The 24,789-nt window shown below is 34.9% G+C and overlaps 1 protein-coding gene across 4 annotated transcripts; it reads left to right on the top strand.

The window, feature by feature from the left end:
- Positions 1-736: 736 nt before the first annotated feature.
- Spc25 (SPC25 component of NDC80 kinetochore complex) lies at positions 737-24,770 on the top strand. Of its 4 annotated transcripts, none has more exons than XM_005315689.4 (7): positions 737-846; positions 1,648-1,797; positions 1,891-1,956; positions 9,623-9,769; positions 10,953-11,057; positions 22,510-22,608; positions 24,581-24,770. In XM_005315689.4, the coding sequence occupies exons 2-7, from the start codon at positions 1,659-1,661 to the stop codon at positions 24,703-24,705; spliced, it is 681 nt and encodes a 226-aa protein (XP_005315746.1). In that variant the 5' UTR covers positions 737-846; positions 1,648-1,658; the 3' UTR covers positions 24,706-24,770. The 4 variants fall into 4 exon arrangements, with proteins under 4 accessions (XP_005315746.1, XP_040150361.1, XP_040150362.1 ...); XM_040294426.2 differs by lacking the exon at positions 737-846 and adding an exon at positions 856-900; XM_040294427.2 differs by lacking the exon at positions 1,891-1,956.
- The last annotated feature ends 19 nt before the right edge of the window (positions 24,771-24,789 follow it).

The following is a 24,789-nucleotide window of genomic DNA, read 5'->3' as shown; positions in this document are numbered from 1 at the left end:
TCTATATTTATTCATTTTTATGTGGTGCTGAGGATAGAACCCAGTACCTCACACATGCAAGGCAAGTGCTTTACCACTGAGCTATAGTCTCTGCCCCATACTTAGTTTTTAAAATTTTGAGACAGGGTTTTGCTAAGTTTGGTAGGTCCTCACTAAATTGCTGAGACTGGCTTTCAATTTGAGATCCTCCTGCCTCAGCCTCCTTGCTGGGATTACACGAGTGGGAACATATTCTGAGGACCCTCTGGAAGTCTTGATCATTCACAGTTGGAGTCAATTTTACAAAATAAGTCCAAAAAAGAGGATATATACTTGACAAAATAATACAGTTAGAGTCTAATTATTATATTTTACTTGTTGTAGAAACTGTATTTGAAGCCCAAGAGAGAGGTTCTTCTAGGGTTTGTCTTCAGGGGGATCTTTTTTAAAAAAAACTTTATTTTTTAAAATTTTTAATATTTATTTTTCAGTTTTTGGCGGACACAACATCTTTGTACGTGGAGCTGAGGATCGAAACCTGGGCGCACACATGCCAGGCGGGCCCGCGACCGCTTGAACCACATCCCCAGCCCTCAGGGGGATCTTTTAATACTTTGCCAGGCTCCGCTGAAATTCCTACCGTTGTTTAAAAAGAACTACGAATCCCAGAATTCTCTTTCCTCCATATATTTTCGCGAGAATTCCAGAGCGTGCGCTTAACCAATCCCGGCCTAGAGAGCTTATGTTATCAGCCAATGAGAAGGCGAGTGGGCGCCAAGAGGCGGGCGGCGGGAGTGCTCTAGTTTTGAAATCGGAACTTTGGCGCGGAAGCAAAAGCTGGGTCTGGCGACCGGCTAGTGACTAAAGGTACGTACATCTGGTTTGGGGAAAGCGACTGGGCTCAGGCCTTTCCGTCAAAAGGTGAGGGAAGTGGGAGCCGAATAGGGCCCCTAGACTAGCCTGTCACGATAGGTTTCCGGGCGCTTGTGTGTAGTACTCAGGGCGATGTTTGTGAAATGCGCATCATTTTGCTGTTTGGGTGCAGGACCTGGTGGGGTGGTAGCAGCGAATGAGATGTCTTTGGCCCTCCTGGAAAGGTTTTGTGTCACATAGAACTGGTGGAGCCTAGAGTTTTCCAAGACATCCTTTTATGGGGAGTGATATTGAGACCCAGAGTATTAGGTCATCTGTATTTGCCCTGGACCGAACCCGCCAGTCTAACGCTCTAGTCTCCATTAAACTGTTAGGTTCTTGTTACAGGTGGGAGAAACATGCAGGGTAAATGTGTGAGTTCTTATCTTATGGGAGGGGGCCCAGTGGCCATAGGAAGATCCAGGCTGGATCTCAGAGCAGGTCAGAGTTGAAAGGGCCTTACAAGGAACAAGTTTTACTTGTGAGAAAAACGAAGTTGGGAGTCAGTTGTCCAGGGTCATAGAGCAGATGACCTTTGCAATTACACTTACCTACTAACAAATCCTTAGGTGGTTAAGCTGTTCTGGATTCTTGCTTTTACTTAACCATAGTTAAGCCTAAGAGGCTTGATTAGACATTCTGTAATTTCTAGAACTAACAGCAAGGGTCCAACTGTCAAAATAGCTGATTGGAATATGTGGTTTATTTGATTTCAGTAGTTCTTGAAACTTACAATATGTGTTCTGTGTTTTGTAGTGTCTTACACAATGATGGAGGATGAGCTGGCACGCTTTGATAAAAGCATAAATGAATTTGGAAATAAGTTCAGAAACACTTTCAGTGACACTCGCTGTCAGATGGTGGGACTAAGAGATGTCTTCAAAGACTCCATTGAAGCACTTGCAGGTACCTACAGTTTAAACTTGTTTTTGCTATTCTTTTTTATTTTCTAGTGTTATTTCAGCTGAATTGAAACTTTAATTCCAATTTCTGTTCCAGAAAAGCTGTCTGTGAAATTAAAGGAAGAAGAACAAATGATTGAGATGTTTCTGGAATATCAAAATCGTATGTGAAAAACTAGATCAAAGACTTTTTTTTTTTTTTTTTTAGATTAAACGTCTTTGTCATGAAATCCCTCATACAAGTAAGATAATGTAGTGTGTGTATTTATACATTCACGCATATGCATACACACGTGCTTATATGTACATGAACTAATAAACATTTATGTATTCACCACACAGTTTAAGAAATATGACATCCCATGTTACACTTTCCTCCCACCTTCTAGAACTAGTAATATTTTGTTTAGCGTTGTTTTGGAATATTATATATATGGTATCATTTTGTATGTATTTGTTCTTTTTTCACTTGTAAGATTTTTTTATACTTTAAGATTTATTAATGTTGTTGTGTAATTGCCAGCAATTTTTAAAACGTGAATTTACTTTCACATTGAATTGAAAAGCTGGGATTCTCTCAGCACTTTGGGTAGGATTTTGAAAGTCTTTCTATATTTTTATAGAAAATCCTTGTTTCTGCAACTCTAGAATGTCTAGGGTGAATCAGTAGTTTTTATTGAATTCCTACACACAAGCCACAAACTTGTGGCTATAGGTCAGATTGCATTAGTGACACTCAATTTAGAGGCACCATGTTTTAAACATTGTTATTAAAAGTGGTATGTTTTTACAAGGGGCATGTGCTCTTTCACTTGCCATAGTTCCCTTTTGGCTAAGCCCCCTTTTGTCTTGCCTTGCCCACTTTACTCACTTTGTGGCACATAAGACATTTAACTTTGTAACTCCTGGTGTGTTATGATAGACTTTTACACAAGATCATTTTCTTAGCTGCTCTGAAGTTTCTATGCTCCTTACTGCTTTTCTTATCCCCTCTGTGACTATACACAAAAAGGAATATGTGTGTGTGTGTTGGAGAGAGAGGGAGAGTGAGGGAGGGAATGGGAGTATATCAAGTTTGGATCCTTTAAACACTCTTGCTTTTAGAATCACTAGGGATTAGAAAATTAAGTTTGAAATTCAATTTTTACCACTGTGAATCTCAAAACTATGCTCTTAAATATTAATGAAGATATTAATCAATCACATATATTTGAACAGAAATATATTTTACCTAAGTTCAACAAGTATTGACTTTCTACTGTCCAGGACTAAAGAGATAAGAATGCATAAATTATAACTGTTCATAATTTAGCAGAGGATATAGACAGAGAAACCATGATTAAAATCTTTTATAATAGTTGTGATAATGGAATGGGTGCTGTGTGGTCATAGAATCTGGAGGGCTTGATTCTTTTAGTGAGGGTTGCAGAATGTCTAATAGCTAAACCCTTACCTAAATGCCACGTGCTATATCCTGTTCTAGGCTTTTTGCATATATTGACTCATGAATTCTGACAACAATCCTAAGGGGTATGTATGTATACTATTTTTAATTCTATCTTATAGATGAGGAAATATGCACAGAGAGGCAAAATAAGTTGTTCAAGGTCATGAACAGAAACATATCTGGAACCTAAACAATCTGATTAAATGTACTACCCTATAGAAGATTGCAGAATAGGATTGAGGAAGTTCATCAAATTCAGCACTACTAGGAAGGAGAGGGAACAGCATATGGAATGTGGTAGAAATCTGAAAGCTTTTTGAATTCTGGAATGGTCAGAGTTCAGTGTGGATGGGAAGTTGTGAAGTGACTGGAAGGAGAATTGGTTGGCCAGTTGATGGATATTACATGATGTTGATGAACATTACATGATGTATAAAGGCATTTAAGCTTTATTTTGGGAAGAGATAAAGAGTTGCTGTAGGATTTTAACCTAAAAAATGATATTGGATTTGTATTTTACGAAAAGAACTCTGGCAGTGTCACACACAACAAATGGGAGGAGAGTAAGAGTGGGCCACCAGCTGAAAGGAAAAAGCTAATGTGGTAGTTCAGGCAAACAATGAGGATGGCTTAGACCACCCTCAGGTTTGAGGAGGTAGACTCATTTGTGACTGCTGTCCTGAAGGTGAGCATGGTCTAGAATGATTCCTGCCTTTCGATGTGGTGGTGCATTTCCTATGTGATTAGAAGAGGAGGAACATGTTTTTAGGGCTGGGAAGTAGACAAAGATGGGCTCAATTTTAAATGTGTTGAGCAAATATGTTGAGGGTATTGTGCCATGGGCCTGGCACAATGTCTGGTAGGCAGTGAAGAGATAGATCAGAAGGCCAGCTAGGAAATGGGTCTTTGCTGAAGATAGAGATTTGGGAGTCTTTATTGTATTTGGGGAATTGAACTGTGACAGGATGGGTAGAGTGAAAGAAGATAACCATAGTATAATAATAAATATTTATTGAATTGTCACTATGTGTCAGGTGCTGTGCTGTATTCTACATACACCATCTCCTTTTATCTTTATGACATTTCTCCCAGGTATATATGTATTTATATATGTATGTATGTATGTAGTAGTAGTAGTAGTAGTATATGTATTTATATAGGTATGTATGTATGTATGTATGTATGTAGTAGTAGTAGTAGTAGTCGTCGTCATAGTCGTCGTCATCCTGTTTTATTGATGAGACGGCAAGCTCAGAGAGCTTGTGATTTGATGAGAACCATCAAATTGACTCAAGAGGACTCATATTCACATTGCATTGCCTCTCTATAATTTGAGAAAGGTTAGAGGAAAGGATCAAGAAAGACTGAATTAGCAGTTAGAGACTAGAGAGAGTTAGAAGGTCACAGAAACTAGAAGATGAGGAACCCAGAAAGGGTATTGTCAACACTGGGAAATCACAGATAGGACCATTAAGATGCATTGATAAGGTATGATACTTTGGGAGTAGGAAAAGTTGAGGGGATTCTTTCACTCACCAAATATTTGTTGAGCTATAGTCTATGGTAGGTACTATTCTGGGAAGATGCAGCAGAACAAAATAGCCAAACATTCTAGCACACCTGGACATCTCTTCCATTAGGTTATCAGATGCAGGAAGACCATCTATTGAAAGTGCATCTGTTATGGGACCCTCTTAAGCTATCTAAATCCTGAAATCTGTTTTAACAGATTCACAGATGAGGAAATTGAAGCTCACTGGGGTTAAAAACTTGGCTAAGGTCAAACATTGGGTGGATGCAAGGTCTAGGATTGTATCCAAAATGTCTGCTCTTTCCAGTGTACCATGCTGACCTTTCTACATTAGAAGGAAAGTGCAAGAGAGGGTTCCTGTGCTAAGAGTAATGGTGATGTTTTGAAATATGGCTCTAGCTGACTGCATACACATAATAGTCATGCGACATTGAGGCCTTTGTTTTGTATTGTCACAAGTCCACATAGTTCAAATGTTATAAAAATACTCATGTATATGGTATTTGCATATTGCCTATAAACTGTTTTCACATCGTTGGGTGCTCTAGCCCTATGAAGTAAGGGTAGCCGTTTTACTCTATCCCCATTTTATAAATGAGGTTTTAGAAGGTGTGTTTTGAGCAGGGGTTTGAGAAACAACTGATGAGCCAAATTGGAGCTCAGACTTTTGACTTTAACTGTTTTTTTTGGGTTTTGTTTTTTTTTTTTTTTGCAGTGCAATTCTAGTTAGTCATCTCCTTTAAATACTAGTGTTTCTCGAGGTTTATTTATTATAAAATTATACTTGACATATGATCATGTCAGATTCTTGAAAAATAACAGAAAATTTAAAAAATTACTAAATGTTGAGAACTACATTTAAAAAAAATAACATAACCTTCTAGCTTTTATTTTTCATATACTATCTAGATTTTTTTTTTTTTTTTTGGAACTGAGGATTGTATTCCATCACTAGTATTCCATCTAGTATTCCATCACTAGTCTTCATCCCCAGTCTTTTTTATTTCATATTTTGAGACAAGGTCACACTAAGTTGCAGAGGCTGGCTTTGGACTTGCCAATCTTCTATTCCATCACTAGTATTCCAACTAGTATTCCATCACTAGTCTTCATCCCCAGTCTTTTTTATTTCATATTTTGAGACAAGGTCACACTAAGTTGCAGAGGCTGGCTTTGGACTTGCCAATCTTCTACATTAGGTCCTGAGTCCCTAGGAATATAGTTGTGTGCACTGTGCCCAGCTATTATGTAGATTTTTTTTCTTTTTAGCAGAATGGTATCTATATAACTACAATTTTTTTCTACTTTGAAAGTATTGCTAAATTCTTTGAAAACATATCCCACTTTACTGATGTATCATTTTAATAATTTACTTACTAGACATCTAGGATGTTTTAGTTTCATCATAAAAAGTGTTTTTTGTATAAATATTTGCACATATCCTGTTTCCTTAGGGTAATTTTGTAAAAATGGAATTGCTAGATAAAGGACAAAAACATCCTTAAGGCCCTTTTGTTTTATAGGGTCAAAATATTCTGTAGGACTCTAGCATTCCTTTCAACACTAGTTATTATTTTGTAAATATTATCATAAATGAAAATAGGCATGTTATTGCTTTATTTGCATTTCTATAATTACTAATTATCTTTCCTGTTTATTAGACATCTGCATTTTATTTTTTGTCTGTTTCTCCCTTTTCTGGTTCCCTCACCCCTCAGGAAATTGTGTTTGTGTCTTCTTTAGATTAAATAGTAACCCAGTGTTGGAAGAGGATAATTTAATGAACAAAAGCATTGCCTTTGAAATCAAGATCTGAGTTTGAAGCCATTTATTTATTGCATCCTAGCTTTGGATTAGTTACTAAACTGCTGAGTCCTTTTTCCTCTTCTTTTAAAAAAGAATAAAAGCCCCCTGTAGTAGTGCATACCTGTAATCTCAGCAACTCAGGAGACTGAGGCAGGAGGATCTTAAGCTCAAGGCCAGCCTCAGCAACTTAGGGAGACTCTATCTCAAAATAAAAAATAAAAAGGGCTAGGATGTAGCTTAGTGGCACATTCCTAGCATGTGCAAGATTCTGAGTTCAATTTCCAGTACTGCAGGAAAAAACAAAAAAGAGAAGGAACAAGACCTGTATAATAGCATTGTCTAAAACCTGAAGTAAATTCATAAAATTATATGATATATAATACCTTATGTAAATTTTCTGCTTTTTAAGTTTCAAGGAAGGTCTTTTCCCATATAATTTTAATATAAAATTCACAAATATTGCTTTTCAAGTTTTATAAGATTTCATTTTATACTTAGATATTTAATAAATGTGAAATTTAATTTGGGTTGTGATACTGTTTAAGGAATAATCTGCCTCTTGATCACTGATTTTATATTTTCTTTATCATACCGACTTCCTAAACAGCCCTAACAGTTGTTTGGGGGTTTCTGTTTTGTTTCACTGAACTCTATGTAGGTTCTTCAACTAGCACCCCACTATATTGTAAGTATCTCAGTCACAAACATTATATGTGATGGGGCAAGTCTCTTTCCTTTTTCCTTTACATTTTCTTAACTATTCTCACGTGTATTGTCAGACAAATTTAATTTAATTTTGTTAGATTCCCCCTCCCCGGAACACACACACACACACACACACACACACACACACACACACACACACACACACTGGTGCTGTATTGGATGTAGAAGTGAATTTGGGAAATGTTGGCATCTTTGTAATATTTAGAAGCATAAAATATCATGTCAGCTATCCAAGTCACATGTGTCTCAGATAAGAGTTACAATATTTTTTATACAAAACCTAAATATTTCTTGATCTAGGTTATTCTTGAATGTTTTGTTTGTTATCACTGTTAATGAGACTTCCTTGCTTCCTGGTCTTTAGAGATGTTCCTCAAGCAAAGAATTCAATGCTTAGTTCAGTTTGAAAAAGAGGTCATAGTACCATTTCCCTTTTGAAGATTCATGGTATTTAAGGTCCTTAGAAGTTCTGTGATAGATTTATTTAACTTAAAAAACAAAAACAAAAACCACTTCCTATAATACTTATCCTTGGAACACATACTCACTTGTAATTACAGTACTGGAATTAAATGACACTATAGATATTTTGGGTTATTTCATATAATGCAGGACTAATGGTTAATGGCATTATATTTTGAAGTGTTCAGATTTTATTTAAATATTAGTAATTTAATGCAGAAATTCATAAGTATATTATAGAGCTATACAGTTCTTAGGCTTTTGGTGTCATCCTGCCTATTTAGCTTCCTGACTGGCACTTTTGGGACTTTGTCTCTGGACAGTAGGCCCCAAGTAGAGCCTTTGTGTTTGTTTTCCAGCCAACAGAGGAAATAGTGGCTTTGCCAGGATTATTCTTTTTCCCAGCAAAGACGCCTGGCCAGTTTAATGTATAAGCTTTATTACTATTTTATATTGAGCATGTGTATGAGAGGTTTGGGTGCTTGCTGAAGCCGAGAGGTTAATAGGGCTAGGAGGACTTGTAGAGATAGTGACCAGGACACAGGACAGCTAGAGGGATTAAAGCCAAGAAAGGGAAATTAGGTGCTGATAAGTATCAAATAGCTATATATATTTTTAAGTATTTTGGTACTTAACAATACCATGGAATAGCAAAAACTAATATTTAAAGTTAGCATAAACACAACTGTTGTCACCTGTAAATTAATTATGTGTGTTATTTATGAAAGCTGTTGATTTTTGTGGTAGACCACAAATTCTTATGAACTTTCAGTAGATTTTTAAAATATTGTAGATAGATGTCTATTATCTACATGTAATGAAATTATCTTTTTCTTTCCAGTACTTTTACTAAGTAAATACATCTTGTATTGGACAGAAACTTCTAAGGAAAAATATTAAATCACAATGGTAGCAGTCACTCTTGTTTTGTTCCTTTTAGACATGACTTTTAGTATATGGAATTTGAAAGGTTTTTGTTTCATGTTAGAGAAATGACTTTCTATGTCTAGTTGAAGAATCAGTATCGGGAGTGGGTACTGAATTTATATGAAGCATCTTTGAAATGCCTGCTTATATGATGAATTTTCCTAATATTGTACCTCCTCTATATATCCAGCCATATTTGCCCTTAGGAGATTATTATGATTATTTTATAATCTTTATTTTTATGTGGTGCCGAGGATCGAACCCAGTGCCTCACGTGCGAGAAGAGAGCTCTACCACTGAGCTACAGCCCCAGCCTTAGGAGATTATTTTTAATATGTCATTATTTTATTAAGCATTATTACACCTATGTTTTCAAGTGAGATTAGTTTGTATAGTTGTTGATAGAGGGACAGTGGCTGCCTTTATTGAGTTAGTTTCTGAATTGTGCCGACATGCTCAGAGTTGCCTGCTTGCCTTCATTCCTTCCTCCCCTTCCTTCTGTCTTTTCAGTACATTTCCAAACAATTTATATAACATTAGGACTAGCTGATTCTTCAAGGCACTGTAAAGCTATTTTCCTAGAGTTTGGTTGTCTTTGGTGGTAGATTTTGTTTATGTAACTACTTGGAATGGGGATCTGCAGGATCGTGATCTTCTGATTTTCTGTTTCATTGTTTAATTTGGTATACTTATTTTAAAAAACATTTCTGTTTCCCCATTTTTGTTTTCAGGCAAGTAGGAAAGAATACATTAGGGGTTTGTTGTTGTTGTTTTTCTTTGTCTTATAATTTTTGTGTCATGAGGAGATGCTTATCAAGGCATTCTTTATCAATCTTTTGAAAGTCAACTAATTTTTTTTTTGGAATTTTTTAGCTACGTGTCAGACAGCAAAGCATATATCTTGTAGTTAATACCTTGTGCTTCTTGCAGAGATCTGCAGGCAGAATAAGCTCATTCAAGAAAAAAAGGATGCTCTGTTAAAGTTGATCACTGAAGTAAAAGACAAAAAGCAGGAAATGGAAGTACTGACTGCAAAAATCCAGGATCTTAAGGAAGAATATTCTAGAAAAAAAGAAAGTAAGTTTCCAGTTATAAACATACTTAAAAAACTGGTCTAAATTTGAAAATGGTAATGGTTCACAATTATGTAGCATCCTGCCTGTGCTCTTTCATTGTTAGAAATAGATAATATACCTCAGGACATAGCCATCAGCTCCCTCTCTGAGGTATCAGGAAAGTTAACTAAGTGGATTTTATTTTCTCTTGTTTTGCTTAAAAGTCTTTCTCCTTTAATTTGTTATAACCAGAGTAATGATGACATTGATATGAGGGTTTAATTAAGCAGAGTGGGAGACAGTGTAACTAAATAAGATTTGCTTAGGGAAGCCTTAGTGTGATTTATGCAACAAATATTCATTGACTATACGTTCTCTGCCAGGTAATGTATGCACTTTGTTATGCTGCTTAGTCTCTTTATCTAAAACCTTTCCTGTTCTACCTTTCCTTCACTTATAAAGGAGCCTTGTTTGCCCACAAACTAAGCAATCAATCCTTTAAATCTCTTGGAAGTAACAAGTTTGTTTTGTTAATACTTTTTCTTGTAGTGTTCTATCCAAAACTAAATTGTGAAATTATTATTTTTTATCTGCCAAGTATTACTTAGGGATTATTGTGCTAACTTAAAAAAATATAATTAGCATGAAATAGGCTGTTTTCTCATGAGAAATGGTTATACCTAAAGGAGTAGAATTTTATTTTTCCCCCCATGAAGCAATTAGTTTGTCCTTGGATATATTGAAAAACCAAAGTAGATAAAAGAAGTCTATTTCTTTGTTAACCATACAAATCCCTGGCCTAATTATCTGTATCTCGAGCAATTTTTTTTCTCTAGAATGAATAGAAACTCCTTTTGCTATCAGAAGATGGAAAGTGAATAAATTTAAACAGATTTATGACTTGCATCATTTTAATGTTTGTGTTCAAGTTTCTTAAAATTAATTGAATGAGCATTGTTATTTAAAATATTTGATACAAACTAAGTGCCATGGTGTGTTCCTCTAATTCCAACTACTCAGAAGGCTGAAGCAGGAGGATCATGAGTTTGAGGCCAGCCAAGTAATTTAGTGAGTTAAAATAAAAGAGGGCTAGAGATGTAGCTTTTCTTTAATTTTTGAGTCATGTTCAGTTCCCAGTAATGCAAACAGAAATGAAAATAACAACAAAAATACATTGAAATATTGTGATTTTTTTTTAATTACAGCTATTTCTAATGCTAACAAAGCTAATAAAGAGAGTTTGAAAAGACTGCAGAAATCAGCAGATTTGTATAAAGATCGACTTGGACTAGAAATTAGAAAAATTTATGGTAAGTGAAAGTCCAAGGTTCGTCGTTGGAGATTAAAATGCACACACACAGACAGCAGTGACAAAGATGAAGCACTTTACTGCAAGCTGGTGCTAGTTTATATAGAAAGTGAGAGTCAGTTATCTTAAACTAGGAAGCTCCCGGGGCCAATCATAGTAAAGGTCAGGTCATCACCTATGGTGCACGCACGTCCGCCCTGCATAAGATTCATGGGGGGCGCGAACTGTCCACAAGTTCGGAAGTCGGGAGGGCCAGTTAGAAGGTTTTCAAAACAACTTATCCGCCCACTGTCAACTTGCCCGATGCCATGTTGCATTAGGGGCTCCTTATCTGAAAGGCCTGGGGAGTTCTAGCCGCCTACTGGCAATTTGCCCACCGCCATGTTTGAAAGGCCCGGGGAGTTCTCAGGGAGACTCCCAACAGTAAGCATATTAATTTAAGTACAATATAGGAGATTAGAGAAAGTATGTTGTTTTAGTCAGCTTTTGCATCTCTGTAGCCAAAATACCCAACAAGAACAGCTTAGAAGAGAAGTTTATTTCCACTCATGATATCTAAAGTCTCAATCCATTAACTCCATTGCTATGCTCCCAAGGTGAGGCCCCATATCAAGGGGGGAAAGCCGAGTAAAGGAAAGCTGCTCAGCTCAAGGCAATCAGGAAGCAGTGAGAGAGGGAGAGGAGGGGACCACAGAGAAGATGCATCCTTCTAGGACACATCTCCAGTGACCCACCTCCTCTAGCCACACCACACCCCCACCTCCCCACAGTTACCACCTAGTCATTTAAACTAGGATGGCTAATTAAGTTACAGCTCTCGAAGTCCAATCGTTTCACCTCTAAACATTCTTGTATTCATGTGGGAGCTTTTGGAAAACACTTCATATGCAAACCATAGTATCTTCATTTTCTTTGTTTTAAATATTTTTTTTAGTAGTAGATGGACACAGTATCTTTATTTATTTATTTTTATGTGGTGCTGAGGATCAAATCCAGTATGTCATGCATGTGAGGTAAGCGCTCTACCACTGAGCTACAGTCTCAGCCTCCATAACACCCTTACATTGAGGAGAATTTTTAAAATATTTTAAACTAAAATAATGACATTATTAGCTTTTCAGAAAATAGGAAAAAATTACAATTTGTTGTGATAGCCTAAAAACTGGTCATTTTAAAATGATGATGTAATTATCCATTCTATTAATATAGCACAATTTATTTCATCTTTTATTGATTGTTTAATACATGCATTGCTTCTGACAGCATTTGGATTTTTCCCAGTTTTTCCATTTTAGAAATACTATAGCAAACATAGTCTTACCTAGTTTCTTATATAATTTCCCAGAGAGGAATTACTAGCTTGCACATGAATATTTTTATGGCTGCTACATGAATATATTGCCTCTTTGTAGCAATGCTGTTGATTCGGTTCTCTCCAAGATCACCCTTAGGTTTGGTGATTCACTGGGACTCAGCGTATATAGTGGTCATCCTTTAGCCATGGGGTAGAGAAGGTACCTTCCAAGATGCCCAATGGATTCCTAAAATTGCAGATAGTATTGAATCCTTTATTTACTATGTTTTTTCTGTACCTTTACCTAAGAAATTCTTTTCCATTTTTCACTTAATGGAAGCATGTCATAGCTTCTTGTTGCCATATCCAAATTACCACCATCATTATTTTTGGACTTTGGGACCATTAGGTTAAATACATAAATACTGCAATGCTGTGACAGTTAATCTTAACTGAGATGGCTACTAAATGACCACCTATAAGGAGGCAGATACTGAATACAGTGAGGATATGCTAGACAAAGGGATGACTTATGTCCTAGGTAGACAATAGGATGGCATGCGTTTCATCACACTACTCAGAACAGTGCACAAATTTAAACTTATGAAATGTTTATTTTTTGTTTTCCATTTAATATTTTTGGAACTTTGTTGATTGTAGGTAACTGAAACCATAGATAAGGGAGGACTACTATTACAGAATTGTAGTCATGGCTAAGATTGGTTGTAGCAAGAGGATACAAAACAGTTTCAGCACAAAAGAAAGTCACATAGTACAGTCTAGGGGGAAACTAGGCACAAGATATCTGAATCCTTTCCCAGTAAAACCACACAGGACACTTAATTCCTTCAAGCATCAAATTGTGATGTCACATGTGATAAAGTATTGTCAACTGAAAACTCACTGGATACTCTGGAAGCTCTGCCTGATTTTCCTTGAACTTGATTTCACACATCTTTTTCCTTTGCTGACTTTGTTTCCTTCTTTTGTAAGTCTCAGTGAATTATCAAACCTGGGTGATCTTGGGAACCCAAGATACTAATCAAGGGCCACCCTAGCAAGCAGGGCTTTCCAAGGTTCTACAGAGAACCATCTCAGATCTACTTTGTTAACTCTTTTATGCCTCCCTATCTATAATGTCCAAGTAAACACATTTCATTGTATTCTTGCCAGTTTTAAACCAAAACTCTTAAGACCAAGAAATCTCTGAAATAAAAGAATTTATTGAGCAGTTACAGATGTTAGTTGGAAATAAAAGACCCATCATGGAACAAGTTCCCATAGCAACAAATACCAGGCCAGATCTAAGAGCATTTTCTAATAATGAAAATTCAGGGAAAGAAGGCATATGTTGTTTACGTTGAACATACATTATTGGTTGTAGTTAAGAGAAAAGGGATTATGAAAAGGGGGTGGAGCTTTAGGATACAAGGACAGTTCATGAGGAAAAGTAATTACTACTTTAAATTGGTTGGGGTTCTACTGAGGTTGCATTGGCACCTAGAGCATTGTGATGAGGACTGAGGTAAAATTTTAACATACATTCAAGAATGTGAACTGGCTTTTCCTTTTTGGCCCATAGTTGGTTAACTGAGACGACTTCCTCCATTTCTCCTTTCCTTTGTCATCCAGCATTTAAATTTAAGATATCTCAGAATTTTTTCTCTTATCACCAGAATTGTATTTCTAAAAAGCTTTGTGTTGTTTTGTCAATTAACTAGACAGGAAGAGAGCTTTTTTTTTTTTTTTTTTAAAGTGCATTTCTTTAATGAAGGAATATATGACCATTTTTTTCTATTTGTTTACTCATTTTACTTGAGTCCTTTACCCATGTACCTATTAGTCTTGTTTTTCCATCATTTGGTGTGCGTTTTTAGTAAATAATAATAATAATAATAATAACAACAACAACCACCACCTTTGGTTAGATGAAAATAAAAGATTCAGCTCTGAACTTTTGTTGTATTGAATTCTAAATATATATTCACTGTCCTCCTGGGGTGCTTTTTTGTTTTGTTTAGTTCTGTTTTTAAACAGCCAGTTTTAAGCCTTTAAAATTATTTTTAGAGTTTAAATAGAACTTTATCATAGTATATCAAAGTCAGGAAATAATGTTTTAAGGAAGTGTGATATGATGGAATAGCTCTTTGATCTTTCTCTCAATTTCCTGACATACAAATCCTAAAATCCTTGGAATCACAAAATTAATACATACCTTTTTGTATGCTGATGTGTTGACTGATGTCAGGCAGCCTCTCGGTAGCTTCAGAATGGTGGATGGCCACCTAAAAGATGAAGGCAGGATTAAAGGGCTGGGGCTTTCAGCTCTATCCTCCAGTCGCTGAAGAGGGATGAGGGGATAGGGGATGGGTTTGGTTTACCATCCATGATTTAGTCAGTCATTCCTACATAATGAAGCTTCCACAAAAAGATTGGGTCTGGAAGCTTTGAGAGAGCTGAATATGAAGAGTTTCCTGGATGGTGGTGCATGGGAAAGGGCATACAAGCAGGATCCTTCTAAACCTTGCCTATAAATCTCTCCATCTCTATTCTTTGTAATATCCCTCATAATAAAGTGGTAAATAAGTAAAGTGTTTCCTGGATTTTTGTATGCTGTTCAAGCAAATTAATTGAACAGGAGGGGATTGTGGCAGTGGGCAGTATCCAAACAGATAGTATCAGAACTGAATTGAATTTGAGGACAACCAGCTAGTGTCTACTGCAGAACTGATTGATTGCTTGATACAAGGGTTGGGCGTAGATAGCTCCACACATATGGCCACAGAAGAGTTCTGATTGTTGAGTAAGAGAATAGGAAAAACACTTCAGCTTTTTTTCTTCCTTTTGTTTTTCTCCCCTTATATTCTCAGAGAAAGTGAGAACTCAAATTAAATCCTCCATTTTGCCTAACTGAGCATCTTATGAAATGTTTCTTCATTGGCATGCATTCTTCCCATTACTATTAGCAGTTTAAAAATCTGGTGTACTAACATAATTATTTCATTTTAAAGATAATACTTTTGAAGATTCTGAAGGGTTTTTATCATTAAAAAAATTTTTAATGAAATTTCCTAATTTCTTATGCTACAGAAACAAATAAGATGCATGTGAATTTATATTTTGTGGTATCTGTCTTGAATTTCTGCCAGGCCTTTACTCCTTTGGGAGAATTTGAAGGTCTCTTGGAAATTGAATTTAAGTCTAGGTAACTAGAAAAGTGTCAGATTAAATTTGACAATGCTTATTTTTTTTATTAATGTGTTTTAGTTGTACAAAATGGTGAGATTTGTTGTCACATATACTTAATATCACAATATAATTTGGCTAATATCATTCTCTAGTATTAACCCTTTTCCTCCCCTCCTTCCTATGTATGTTCATTTCCTCTACTCTACTGATCTCCCTTTGATTTCCACAACTGTTTCCTTTTATCCTCTCTAGTTTCCGCATAGAAAAGAAACGATATGACTTTTGGTTTTCTGAGTTTGGCTTATTTTGCTTCAATTAATGTTCTCAAGTTCCATTCATTTTCCTGCAAATGAAATAGTTTCATTCTTTATGGCTGAATAAAATCCATCATATACATATGCCACATTTTCTTTATCCCTTCATCCATTGGCAGATACCTACTTTGGCTATTGTGCATTGTGCTGCTAGAAATATGAGTGGGCAAGTATGGTTATAGTATGCTGACTTTATTTCTTGAGGATAAAAACTAAGGAGTAGTATGACTGGGTCATATGGTGGTTCCATTCTTAGTTTTTTCAGGAACTTCCATGCTGATTTTCATAGCATAGTGCTTATACTAATTTATAGTCCCATCCACAATGTAAGTGTTCCTTTTTCTCCACATCCTTTCCAGCATTTATTATTGTTTGTATTCTTGATGGCTGCCATTCTAATTGGAATGAGATGAATCTTGATGAAGTTTTGATTGGATTTTCCTACTTGCTAAAGATGTTGAACATTTTTTCTTATATTTATTAGACATATGTATTTCTTCTTTTGAGAAGTGTCAGTTCATTTTCCCATTTATTAACTGGGTTATTTGATTTTTTTGGTGTTAATTTTTTTATCCATTCTGGATATTAATCCTTTGTCAGAAGACTAGGTTCTCTCTTCACATTTTTAATTGTTTCCTGTACTGTGCAGAAGCTTTTTGAATTTGATTTCATCCCATTTATTAACTCTTGGCATTATTTCCTAAGCTTTAGAGAAGTCCTATTGAGAAGCCATTGCCAGAGCCTATATGTTGGAGTGTTGACCCTATGTTTTCTTCTAGGAGCTGCATAGTTTCTAATTCTTATGTCTTATGTCTTTGATCCATTTTGAGTTGACTTTTGTACAAGGTGAGAGATAGGATCTAGTCTTAGTCTTCTACATATGAATAACAAGTTTTCCCTGCACCATCTGTTACAAAGGCTGTCTTTTCTCCAACATGTATTTTTGATACCTTTGTCAAGGATCAGATGACTGTATCTGTAAGTTTGTCTTTGTGTCTTCTATTCTGTACCATTGGTCTCTGTGTCTTTTTTTTTACCAGTACCTTGCTTTTTTTTTTTTTTTCTTTTTAACTATTGCTTTATAGTATAATTTGTGGTTGGGTATTATGCTGCCACCAGCATTGCTTTTATGCTTAGAATTGCTTTGGTTATTCTAGTCTTTTATTTTTTCCAAATAAATTTTAGGATCATTTTTTTTTGGTTCTGCGAAGAATGTCATTGGTGTTTTGATGATATATTGCTTTTGGTGGAATGGCCATTTTTAACAATACTAATTCTGCCTGTCTATGAACACGGGAGGTCTTTCCATCTTATGTTTTCTTCAGTTTCTTTCTTCAGTGTTCTATGGTTTTCATTGTAGAGGTCTTTCACCTCCTTGGTTTGATTTATTCCTAGGTGTTTTATAATTTTTTCAAGGCTATTATGAGTGGAATTGATTTCCTGATATCTTTCTCTGAATAGTTATTATTGATATAAAGGAAAGCTATTGACTTTTGTATGTTAATTTTGTAAACTGCTACTTTGCTGAATTTGTTTATTATCACTAGAAGTCTTCTGGTAGAGTTCTGAGTCTTCTAGATATAGGATCATGTCATCAGCAAGCATAGATAACTCGACTTTTTTTCTATTTGTTCCCCTTTAATATCATTCTCTTGCCTGATTGCTTTGGCTAGGATTTCAAGAACTATATTGACAAGAAATTAATTGAAAAAAATAACTGGGTAAATGACAGAAAGATCAGTAGAGAAGCGGGAATGGAAAGAAGAGGTACTTGGGACTGAATTAGAGCAAAATATATTCCATGCTTTTATAATTATGTTAAAATGGATTCTACTTTCATGTATAATTAAGAAGAATCAATCAACAAAAATAAATAAATAAAAATAAATTAAAAATGCCTCCCTCAGAAAAAGAATTATATTGAATAGGAGCAGTGAACACCTTATTCTGAGTTTTAAAGGAAATGCTTTCAGTTTTTCTCCATTCACTATTATGCTGGCTTTGTTTTTGTTATATATAGCCTTTATGATGTTGAGGTAAGTTCTTTATATCCCTAGTTCCTTCATTGTTTTTATCATGAATGGGTGCTAAGCTTTTTCAGAGCTTTCTGTGCATCTATTGAGTTGACTCCTTGATTTTTGTCATTAATTGTTTTTAATGTGGTGAATTACATGTATTGATTTAAGTTGTTAAACCATTCTTCCAACCCTGGGATAAAACCAACTTGGTTATGACGGACAATCTTCTTAATATGCTCTTGAACACAATTTGCTAATAATTCACTAGGGATTTTTGCATCTAAGTTCATCAAAGATATTGGTCTATAATTTTCTTTCTTTGATGTATCCTTTTATCTGATTTTGGTATGAGGATAAAACTGGCTTTATTGAATGAATTTGGAAGTATTCCATCACTTTCTATTTATTGGACAAATTTGAGGAGCATTGGGATTAGTTCTTCTTTAAAGGTCTGGTAGAATATAGCTGAGAATCTATCTGGTTTAGGGCTTTTCTTTTTGGAAGACTTTTTATTACTGCTTCTATCTCATTGCTAGCTGTTGGTCTATTTAGTTTTTTTATGTTCTCCACATTCAGTTTTGACAGGTCTTATGTGTCTGAAAATGTTTCAGTTTATTTTTGGTTTTCCAATTTATCGGAGTATAAACTTTTAAAATATTCCTTAATAATCCTCTGGATTTCTGTGATGTCTTGGATGATTTTTTCTTTTTACATCTCTAATTTTATTAATTTGGGTCTTTGCTCATTCTCTTTTGGTTAGTTTTACTAAGGGTTAATCAATCTTGTTTTCTTTTCTAAAAACTAATTGTTCATTACATTTATTCTTTGTATTGTTTTTATATTCTCTATTTCATTGATTTTGGCTCTGATCTTAATTATTTTCTTCCTTCTACTATTTTGGAAATGTTTTGTTCTTTGTTTTTGAGGGCCTTGAGATGCAATATTAGATTTTTTTTTTAATTTGGAATCTTTCTAATTCTCTTACATAGGCACTCACAGTTATAAACTTTCCCTTTAGAACCACTTTCATAATGTCCTAGAGGATGTTGTGTCATAACTATTCTCTTTTGATTCCAAGAATTTTTGAATTTCTTCCTGATTTCTTCTATCACACATCATCATTCAAAAGTATATTGTTTAATCTTCATATGTTTATATAGTTTCTATAGGTTTTCTTAACATTGATTTGTAATTTCATTCCATTATCATCAGATAAGGTAGAAGGAATTAAACTTTTTGGTTTTGTTTTTTGTGTTTGCTAAAAGTTGCTTTGTGACCTAAAATATGGTCTGTTTTAGAGAAGGATCATGAGCAGATGAAAAGAGAGTATTTGGCTCTTTTGGGATGAAATAGTCCACAAATGTATGTTAATTCCATTTGATTTATATTTTTTAAGTTTGAAGAGTCTTTGCTGAGTTTATATCTGTATAACCTACCTATTGTTGAGAGAGATCTGTGAAATTACCCTAATATTATTATACTGGAATCTGTCTGAGTCTTTTACTCAAAAAGTGTTTTTTAAGTAAGGTGCACCAACATTTTGGAGATAAATATTTACTATTTTACAGCTTGTTCGATTGTTCCCTTTACCAGTGTAAAGTGGATTATTTTGTCTTTAATGTCTTGAAGTCAGCTCTGTTGAATACAAGAGGAGTTACTCCTGCTTGTTTGGGGGCTCCATTTGCATGGTATATCAATTTCCTTCCTTTCACTTTCAGCTTGTGGCTCTCTTTTCCCATTAATATTTAATTGGGTCTTGTGTTTTAATCCATTCACCTTGGCTATGTCTTTTAATTGGAGAGTTGAAACCATTTACATTCAATATTGTTAGAGAGATGTATCTTAATTCCTGCCATTTTAATTTATTCCTAATGTTTAATTTGGTCCCGTTTCTCATTTGCTTAGTGCCTCAGTCTGGCTGGGCACAAAATCACGAGCCATTCAAACAGGAACAAACTTTATTTTTTGAAACTGCCGCCAATGCCCGGTACAGGAAGATCACACTCGTTCTCCCCCCACCCCCACCACCACCAGTTCTCCCAGAACCCCAGAGCAAGTTCCTCCCCCAGAATTCCCTCCTACTGCACTTCCCCAACCAATGGGAACTCTCCAGGAGTCCCACAGCAGGCCAAGGTGAACAGCAGGAGTCTAATATCCATATGAATGTAAATCTTAACATAATCATATCATCTCAATGGCTAGCTGGCTTCACCTTTCAACCAAAAATGCCATGCATCATATTACTTGGCTGTGGCTCTTAGCAGCTTAGCTACTCTTCAAATGAGATTTGTTCATTCAAATGGGATTTGTTTTTTCTTATTTCTTCTCTGTGTAGTATATCCTTATTTTCTGTAGTTTAAGCTTAGTAGTTTTAAATTCTTTCAGTTTCTACTTATCTTAGAAGGATTTTATTTCCTCTTTGATTGTAAAGGATAGCTTTGCTGGATATAGTAATCTTGAATCACGATTCTTTTCTTTCACAGCTTGGAACACATCATTCTAAGCCCTCCTGGATTTTAGAGTTTGTGCTGACAAGTAAGAAGTATTTTATTTGGCTTGATTCTAAATGTAATCTGATCCCCCAATCCCGTTGAGCCTGTTAAATTTCCATCCTTGTTCTGTATGTTTGGCATTTTATTTTTTATTTATTTTTATTTATTTTTTTAATATTTATTTATTTTTTTAGTTCTCAGCAGACACAACATCTTTGTTGGTATGTGGTGCTGAGGATCGAACCCGGGCCGCGCGCATTCCAGGCGAGCGCTCTACCGCTTGAGCCACATCCCCAGCCCAGTTTTAGGCATTTTAATCATAACGTGTCATGGAGTGGTTCATTTCTGATTGCATCAGTTTGGGGTTCTTAAAGACTGCTGTATCTGGATATTCATCTTATTCTCAAGATTTGGAAATGTTTTTCTTATTTCCCTGAAGAGGTTATCCATGCCATTAGCCTGTGTCTCACAACCTCTTTTGATTTCAATGATTCTTAAATTTGGTCTTTTAATGCTGCTCTCATTTCTAAAATTTCTATTTGTTTCTTTTTCAATATCTCTGTCTCCTTATTGAATTCCTCATTTATATCCTGTACTGACTTCGTTAATTCATTCAGTTGTTTTTCTTTGTTCTCTTGAAATTCATTGATCGTTTTTATGCTCTTTCTTTGGTTTTTAATCCACTTTATTTATTTATTTTTTTTTTGGAATCAGTTGCTGGCGAATTATAAAATTTAGGAGGCATTATGTTATCTTTATATATTTCTTGTATTCCTGTGTTGGGTTTTATGCATCTATTGGAATGGATTTCTCTTCCACTTTGTGTGGAATGTGGGCTTTTTTAGGGACAGCATTCTCTTGCCAAAGTGTTCTAGAGTGATCTGAATTGAAATTCCTCATAGGTGTGGTGTCCACAGCCTTTGTGTTAATGCCGTTTGTGTTTTAAGAGTGTAAGAGTGTATGTCCATTGGTGAGACCTGGAGAAGTATGGCTAAAGTTTGAGCATGATTAAATTTGTGTGTAGAGTAAGGTGCACTGTCTTTTGCCTGGGTTTATTAGCTGAGTACTATGAACTTGTAGTGTTCCAATAGATTCTCGGCACCTTTCTGAGAAATAGTGTCTCCACTACTTGAATCCTGAGCCACAGAGCAATTGAAAATGCAGCCTTTCTCTAATTTGCCATTGCTTGGCCCCAAGCCTGTTTGAATTGGCGTGGATTACTAACCATGCCATTTTAACCACTTTTAAACATACAATTCAGTGATTTAAGTTATATTCACAATGTTGTGCAACCATCACCAACCTTATCTATTTCAAAAATTTTTATCATCCTAAACAGAAGCTCTGTATCACTAAGTAATAACTTCCCATTCTTCCTTCCCCAAGTCCCTGGTAACCTCTACTTTCTGTTTCTATGAATTTATGTATCCTAGATATTTTTATAAAATGAAATCATACAATATTTATCCTTTTGTGTCTGGCTTATTTCACCTAGAATTTATGTTTTCAAGGCTTATCCATGTTGTAGTATGTATCAGAGCTTTCTTCCTTTTTATGGCTGGTCAATGTTTATAGCATATTTATACCATATTTTGTTTATCCATTCATCTATTAGGGGATACTAGGTTGTTTCCACTTTGGGCTACTGTGAATAATGCTGCTGTGAACACTGGCATATATTTATCTTTTTGAGTCTCTGTTTTTTAATTATTCAGTTGTAGGAGTTTTTAAATATATATTCTGTGTATTCGAGACTTAATGGATGTATGATTTACTAATATTTTCTTCCATTTTGGGTGATGTCTTTTCATTTAGTATCCTTTGAAGGACAAAAGCTTTTCATTTCAATAATATACAATTTACCTATTTTTTGGTACAGGCATTGAAAATTCATAGAAACACCATGTGCTTTGATGTAGTCATCAAAAATAGGTAAATTGAATATCATTTAAATAAAAAATTACATAAACATTATACTTAAGTGGCAATGTATTTTAAAACTAATTTGTGACTTCTACATTTGGAAAAGAAGTAGTTCCATATACTTAGCAGTGCATGTACTGATCAGAGAAGGGTTAAAAAACATCTCCATTGAAAGCTTTGGTCCTCCAAAATATTTTCATAATAAATAATCTTTTTTTTTCAGGTAATAAATTGCAGTTTATATTCACTAGTATTGATCCTAAGCATCCCGAGCGCCCCTTTATGTTTTCTCTGCATCTAAATGAAGCAAGAGACTATGAAGGTATGTACTTAAATTTCTTAACTTGTGCTTAAGATTGGCATCCCCGGTTGTTATTTGAATCAGAATGTAAAGTAATATGAAGGTAAATAGTATTCCCAGAAGGCATTGCTTCCTTCACCAGTGTTGCTTCTTGAGATTTGTCTTCTATAGGATATGAATATCATTTTAATTTATAGATATCATCTTGGAGTTTTAATAAGTAACATATCTTCAAGATGACATAGTGGCTGAAAAGTCTAGAAGACCAAACATTACTATACTTCATGTGCAAATATGAATTACCCTTTTAAGAATTCAAAGCTAACGTCACAAAGAACATAAAGAGTATCTCTACCTGAATGTGAATATTATAGTTTAATCAAGTCAGCAACTTTAAAATCATATGTAAAATCATCATAATGTGATCATTTGCTTTCCCAAAAATAAATTTAAATAAACAAACTATCCCATCCTGAAAATCTCACACATTGATAATGTAGGTTAGTTATTGATTCTGTAGCAAGCTGAAAAACCTTTGATTTATAGGGAATGTATCTATGATTGATAATAGCATGAACAATGAAAGAATGGAAATATGTTTATCTCTTTTTTATTCTTATGGCCCTGTACAAGTAATTAATTTATCAGAATTCAAAAAAAAGAAAGAAAAATGGCCGCATTCAGTAGTGCACGACTATAATCCCAGCAGCTCTGGAGGCTGAGGCAGGACGATTGAGAGTTCAAAGCCAGTCTCAGCAAAAGCAAGGTACTAAGCAACTCAGTTAGACCCTGTCTCTAAATAAAATTCAAAATAGGGCTGGGGATGTGGCTCAGTGGTTGCATGCCCCTGAGTTCAATCCCTAGTACCAAAAAAAAAAAAAAAAAAAAGATCATCATACCTATGCTGTCATTTAAAGTATTTCTAGCTGACAGACACTTCAGTTAGCTGCAGAGTTAGCTCTGGTCGTGCCCTCATGACTCAGTTGAATATATATTTTGAGAATCTAATTAATCTGTAATTACTTGGTTTCTTTTTTTTCTTCTTTAGTAAATATCTTCCAATCTAATGAGTGCTAGATTTTAAAAGGCAAACTCAAAAAATTCTTACCTAGTTCTTCAACTTTCTGTAAATTATAATTCCTTTATTAGCTTATAATTTCTTAGTGTATTAAAGTAGAATCGACAGGATAAATTTTGAACCCATGCTTTTTGCTATTATGTCTCTGCTATGATCATGGTCTTTGTCCTCAGCTATTTCTACTGAAGAGCTGGAAATCCAGTATGGTTGAATTTCTTCCCCTTGAACAGAAAATAGTTTGATGGTAGAGAAAGCTGGATCTTTCTTTTTCTTTGATCACCGTCACTGGAGACTTGTTCCTTGTGCATCATCTGGTATTCTACATATGAGGGCCACACTGTTATTTGTAACTTTGAGTCTCACTTGATTAATAGGCTGTAAATACCATTTCTGGAATAGCATCCATTTCTAATGACTTCCATTTTATTTGTAAGTAAAACCTTAGGTATTTCTTTCTATAACTGAAGTTATTAGGGAATGACATTCAAAGTTGTTCTCTTTTTGATTCAGTGGCCTGAAACTAGAAGTCATTTAGACAAAGTTTTGCAGAGAAAAATGACTTGAGAGTTAAACTGTTAAGACAGTTTAAGTACCTAAAAATAATATATATAGGTCTAAGATGTGGGAAATGGCATTCTGCATCACTAAGCTCTTCAATCCCTTGAATACCATCTGTTTAAATTTAAAGCAGGTTTGTAGTATTTAAGATTTGAATATTTAGAGATTAAACAAAGGAAAGGTCCAAAAGATAGTTAGCATGTGAAAATCAAGTGTATCATTTTATGCCGAAAGCATTTCAGAGAAATGTAATTAACATTCAAATCAAATGAAAGCATCTACATTAGAAATACTCTCTCCCACACACAGTAAAACCCTTATTTATGTTATTTTCTTTTTTTGTTTTTTTCCTTCTAGTATCAGATAGTGCTCCTCATCTTGAGTGCCTAGCAGAATTCCAAGAGAATGTAAGGAAGACCAACAATTTTTCAGCTTTTATTGCCAATGTTCGGAAAGCATTTACTGCTATGGTTTATAATTAATGTATAAATGTATATAACAAGGTTGGATTTTTTTGTCATTTCTTTATAAAAGAATGCCCATCTTATTGTCTGGCTATAGTTCTT

This window comes from Ictidomys tridecemlineatus, chromosome 7, assembly GCF_052094955.1.
Source record: "Ictidomys tridecemlineatus isolate mIctTri1 chromosome 7, mIctTri1.hap1, whole genome shotgun sequence".
Classification (NCBI taxonomy): Eukaryota; Metazoa; Chordata; class Mammalia; order Rodentia; family Sciuridae; genus Ictidomys; species Ictidomys tridecemlineatus.
This window is presented reverse-complemented; position numbering and strand designations above follow the sequence as displayed.

Coding starts and splice junctions, on each gene's coding strand:
- Spc25 (XM_005315689.4), top strand. CDS start 1,659: ATGATGGAGGATGAGCTGGCACGCTTTGATAAAAGCATAAATGAATTT. Junction 1,798..1,890: donor CTCCATTGAAGCACTTGCAG/GTACCTACAGTT, acceptor TTTCTGTTCCAG/AAAAGCTGTCTGTGAAATTA. Junction 22,609..24,580: donor TGAAGCAAGAGACTATGAAG/GTATGTACTTAA, acceptor TTTTCCTTCTAG/TATCAGATAGTGCTCCTCAT.